Raw genomic sequence first — 6000 nt, 5'->3', positions numbered from 1 at the left:
ACTTGAAGCATTGCAAAGATAATAAACCTTTCAAATGAACTCTATTTAAGATATAGAAATGGTTTTATTTCCATTCCATTCTGTTGGAATGGAACAAAGTTGTGCAGCAATATTCAAACAAATTGATGTGCCATTACATGTGCTGATTTTAACTCACCATGAATTGCAGTCATTAGTGTCCCATTGATGTGTTCACAAGTGTTGATATTGAGTGTGTGTTAGGTGTATGCATGTGTACATATATATATATATATATATATATATATATATATATATATATATATATATATATATATATATATATATATATATATGTATATATGTGAGTGCATATACACACCAACACATATAAACAGCTTAAGAGCTATGCATAGATATATATTTGTGTGTGATGATAATATTTTATTATCTATAGGACATGAATAGGAAGACAGTAACTTGTGATATACATATAATATATATATAGGCAGTTCCTTAATTTTAGTTACTCAAATTTTTTAAACTAACATATTGGCACATTTACTTTACCACTAAACATCAAGTGAAGTCATCTCATTCTTCAGCCTTTATTATAAAATTATAATGATAAACCTGAGTAAAGAATAAAAATAATAGGCCTTTATATAACATGATACTCTCTGGCCAGCAGCAAAGTACCCCTATGTTTCAGTTGGAGGAAAAAAATAAGAATCGGTGATGGATAATCAATTTCATTTTGCCATGCCTTTAGTTGAATTAATCTAACACATTATTTTAAAAGATTCTACCATAAAATAATAGTGCTGGAATAAAACACCATACAGCATTAAATATTTTTTCAATCATTTGAGCTATGATAGCAATCTCATCAATAACATCTTATCTGTTTATATGCATAAATGGATTAAGATGAATTTTCATGACGATTTTGTTCTTCCTCTTGATTGTGCTTAGCAAGGGCCAGCAGTATCATGGTTAATTCTTTCTTGCTAATTTTCCCATCTTCATCGTAATCACATCCTCGCAAAATAGTCTCTTCAAAATCCTGAAGATCTTGGGCATCATAATCCTTTGTGGAACAGAATAATAGGAGGTTATGTTTACATTTTCTCTCACATTTTTACCAAATTTTAATATTTCATAGTATTTAGGTTGCTAGAGCACATTAAATCATAAAAGAAAAATATTTTTTATTATAATCAATGAGCATAATGAATTTTTCTACATTTTACCACATATTTTCATACTTTCTGAATTTTTCTGTTACTTGCAGGGATTGAACTTTGTACCAATTTTTATTTATAGTAATGCATGGATTAAGTACTCTAATTATCCTAAGTAATGAAACCAAGATGTTAAATACAAAAGTCCTTTTTAAATAAAAATATGAGAGTTTTTTACACCTGGAAGAAGTCAAGCATGAAAATTTATCATATTTTTATTCATACAGTGGCATAGAATCATATGGTTATCTATATCAGCGAAGAGGAATGCCACTTATTTCACATTGCTTATCTCAATTTTGAAGCATATTTAGGCTGTGGTGTTTGCTGAACAACATTCTGTTGGTGGGTACCTTCTTGAGTGCATTATTTTTTGAAATTCTCTTTCTCTCATAACCATTTCCTTATGAATGCTGCATGGACATAATCATAGTAGCTTGACGTCTTTCACTTAGGTGGATTTGAAGCACACCACTGTTGGGATACATACTTAAAAAACTGCTTGAATAGCAGGAGAAAATATTTGGAGGCACATTAACCCCATCCAATGAGGATTAAAATTATATGAAGGAGTATTTGTTCCAGTCATGTTGAAGCTTATTAGCTTGAGGACAAGCTATTCAGCTCACTTGTTGTAATAAACAAACTACTAGTGAATGAATTCATAGCAGGGCTGTCTTCATTTTGTTTGCCTGCTATGAGTCAAATATGGTAACAGAATTGACTTACATGGTTGACAAGACTTTGAAAATCTAGGTGGGACTACCATATTAACGGAAAAAAGACTGAGTAGGTAGTCCAATTTAGCATTTCCAAAACAATTGTCTCATTCCCACAGATGTGTACATGGACTTTTCCTTAGCCATGGGTTTTCTTTTACGGGGAACCTTCAGAGTTTCTTAATTCAACCCAATTATCATTAATTATGCACTGGTTACATTGCAACATTTTCCTCAGGTTGAATGGATCACTTCCCATTGTGAAAATAAGCTAAAGCAACAGACTATTTAAACCATCAAATTGACATATAATGTAGTATAACCTTAAGTTTGGCCAAATTTTTATAACTAATACTTGCGGACTTGATTAGAAGTAGGTTTTGCATGGGCGCAGAAAATCATTATTCAACATCATGATCATCTAAAGAATTAAAATATTCACTCATACTGCATATTTTAAATTTTTTTTCAATTCAGGATTATTAATTTCTCCCCTCAAGCCATATAAAAATCTGTTATCTAACAGTAATGATTTTGTGATTAACTTCAATATCTCACCTCCACCATTTATATCTACCATTCAACTTTTTTCCTTTCTAGAAAAACCCTCAAAAACTTACCCTGATAGTTAGCATTTCTTAGTGATACTTTTCTCTTATTAGAGCTAACTTTTCTATTTCTTCGTGACTACATCTCAGGATCCTTTAATAAATGCTTATCTCCTTCCTAAATAATTTCATCTTGGAATTATACAAACATACACTCCAAAACAAAGTATTCACTAATATTGCCTTTATCTCATCATTAAAAATTCCCATCATGAAATACTCCCGTGAAAATGATTCTTTGAGGATGTTTTTCATTTCTTTATATTTTTATTACAATTTGCCAAAATACTTTACCTATTTGTCAAAATATATTACATACATGTATATGTTAAATGTTCCACTTGCATTATCTGACACCTTTCTATTATATGCTTAATTTTGTCTACAAATTCCTTCAGGAAATTATCGCTACACTTTCTCATTTTTGCTACATAAAAATGGTATACATTTTAGAGCACATCTATGCATGGCGACAACTCTACAATTGCGTTGATGAACAAAGATTCATCAACCACAAATCTGGCTTAACAGCCTCCACATAATGTCCTTCCCAACCAATACCAACTTTTTCTTATCATCTCTTTTTCAAATAAGTTAGAAACCACAGAGGAAGATGGAAAACACTGTCTTATTTCTTTGCATATTCATGCCGATCTACATTGGCTACCCTCATTTGCAGAGTGTGGTAGTTATAAGTCATATATAGAATACACATTCAAACACGACAACCCGCCAAATGGTGAGCATATGTATTTAGCCATTGTAGCTTGTTTCCTTCTTCTGACTATGCCAGCTACGAAACACACTGTTCCCAGCCTTTGACATTGTATGATTGATTTCCTTACTATCCCTTTCTCTTAGGTCCATGTCCATTTCTCATATGATGGGTGAAGAATTGGGGCAGTTGGTTGCATAAACCTCCTGCAGATTTCAGTGTAAATTATATTTCCTCGTTAACTCGAGTGGTTAAGAGCATCGACCTGGCAAGTCGAAACATCCGTGGAGAAGGTCCCGACAAAGGAAACTTTTTTACAAGCGTACAAAAGTTTCCTTGTGTATGCTCACTCGATTTCACCTTCCCCACCATCCCACCATTACTGTATTTTTCTATTGTATGTATGTATTTCTATCTCTTTTCCTTATTTCTACATTCATGTGAATGAATAATATATATTTATTTATCTACTATCACCTACCAGTCCAACTTTTGGGTTGATTACTGGTTTTCTAGTTTATATAAATAAATAAATAAATAAATAGAGTAGTAAATAGAATATATATATATACACTTTGACGGCAAAATAGAATACAGTGTCTTCTCAAATCTAAACATGAACGGTCCACCGACGGAGGTCTTGCCCTAAAAAACCTACGGTCTAACCCCAACATCACAATCACCACCGCCGATATAAAGGTTCCCCTGTTGTAATTTTAAACACTTAAGACTCTATTTACAAAACCCTTAGTCATCTCAACGATGCATCCACTTACAACATTCTCACCAATCACCCCACACCCATTTTCCAAAAAGATGTCTTTTCTCCTCCAATTTGGATCAGATGAAGGTCTTGCCTCTCAAGATTCATTCTTACTTTCACCCCCGAATCCTAGAAGAACCCAGTTTTATATCCTACAGAAAATACACAAACCTAACATCCCCTGTTGTCCGATAGTCTCCAGTTTCAACTCTCCCATCGAAATAATCTCCGCGTTTCTTGATCCCCACCTACAATCTCTTGTCTTCTCCTTGCCCTCTCACATAAAATAAACATAATACTTCTTCCACCGCTTAAATTCTGTCTCAATTACCCCCATCTTCAACCTACTTATGTTCACCATTGATTTGACTTTCCTATACTCCTCCATCTCACATGATGGAGGCTTAGCCTCTCTCCGAAATTATCTCTCTCTACGCCTCAAACTCCAGCGTCCTTCGACCGAATTTTTCCTTATCCTAGCCACTTTCGCCCTCGCAGGAAATGCATTCTCATTACAAAGTAGTGGTTACCTACAAACAAAAGGTGCAACATTGAGAACAATGATGGCACTATCATACGCCAATCTCCTCTAAGGTCACCTTGAAGAGACTTTCCTTACGCAAACAACCCCTCCAATCTCTTTTCTGGGCCCGCTACATGGACGACATTTTTGTTCTCTGGACACACGACTCTTGAGTCTCTCAATTATTTTTTATCGGCCATAAATTCTCCTTTCACAGTTTCGAGATTCTCACCTCTATTACGTGATAAATGACGAATCCGCATATGTGCTAGCATTCCGATCGCTTGAATTACCCGAATTGAACCGTTACCAATAGATCCTCTCTGCTTTTCTCCTCCCTTCCCAGCATCCCTCACCCCAGTCCTCGCATTTCCTCCATCCAAAACCTTCCAGTTTGACCTGAAGATGGCCTAAGAGAAGTCCAAAAGCTCAAACTACCTTAAATGTATCCTTGTGCGTGTTTTCTACCTGTATACATACTTATGTGTTCTCTTGTGCCACCCAAGTGTTATAGTGGTCTCGTGAGTGCTTCTACGTCATCGATATATATATATATATATATATGAATATAAATAAATAAATAAATAAATATACATATATATATATATATATATATATATATATATATATTTATATATATTTATATATATATATATGGGTCGCGGTAGTCTAGTGGGTAGAGCGTTGGACTGCTGACCGGAGGGTCCCGGGTTCGATTCCCGGGCAAGACACCTGCGACTCCACCCAAGCTTAAGTGATTTTTCGGGTACCAGTCTTCCAGGGAAACCATAACCGGCACAGGGAAAGGAACTGGCCCCCCAACCCTGATGTGTGAATTTTCACACGCCGTATAGGGCTTAGTACTGGGTGATCTCTTTTGATGGACATAATTAGTAATTCAATAATTTGTGACCCCTAGCCAAACACAACAACCTACTCTACATCAGATCCCTCTTCATCTCTGAGTACTTTCTTCCTCCCTTCATCCCGTCCAACATCCCTATCCCGTTCCTGCCCTTTCCTCGGTTGCATAGCTTTCTCCCCTCAATTACAGTCTTCAACATCCCACTGCCGGTCAATACCCCCTTCATCCACTTTTCCTGGCTCCATAGGATTTCTCCCAACAAACTCCTCTCTTCGCCCACCATACCAAGTACTTGCTCGTTTGTTTTCTTCTCTGTCCATTTCACCCTCTCCATTCTTCTCCACACCCACATTTCAAAAGCCTTCAGTCTACGTCTACCCTCCCGCTTCAATGACCACGTTTCCGCACTGTACATAGCTACGCTCCATATCAAAGTTTTTACGAGTCTTTTCTTAACACCCTTACTCAAAGTCCCTGTCATCAACTCCCTCCTCCTTGTGAAAGCCTCTTTGCCTAGCGCAATTCTTCCCCTTACTTCCCCACTACTTTGAACGTGTTGGTCCAAAACACTACCGAGATATGTAAACTGTTCTATCTGCTCTAGT

General features: G+C 35.8%; 1 protein-coding gene across 3 annotated transcripts in view; it reads right to left on the bottom strand.

Moving 5' to 3' along the window:
• Nucleotides 1-349: 349 nt before the first annotated feature.
• Cbp53E (Calbindin 53E) overlaps nt 350-6000 on the bottom strand; it is a 204314-nt gene continuing 198663 nt past the window's right edge. For 2 of the 3 annotated variants that reach the window (XM_071592097.1, XM_071592098.1), the window contains exon 13: nt 350-1048. In XM_071592097.1, coding sequence (XP_071448198.1) covers nt 884-1048 — 165 coding nt within the window. In that variant the 3' untranslated portion in view covers nt 350-883. The remainder of the gene's footprint in view (nt 1049-6000) is intronic. The other variant, XM_071592099.1, reaches the window with a different exon arrangement.

Source organism: Hetaerina americana, unplaced genomic scaffold, assembly GCF_022747635.1.
Source record: "Hetaerina americana unplaced genomic scaffold, ioHetAmer1.1.p SCAF_5, whole genome shotgun sequence".
Lineage (NCBI taxonomy): Eukaryota > Metazoa > Arthropoda > Insecta > Odonata > Calopterygidae > Hetaerina > Hetaerina americana.
The sequence above is the reverse complement of the archived record's forward strand: the minus strand, read 5'-3'. Positions and strand labels throughout refer to the sequence as shown.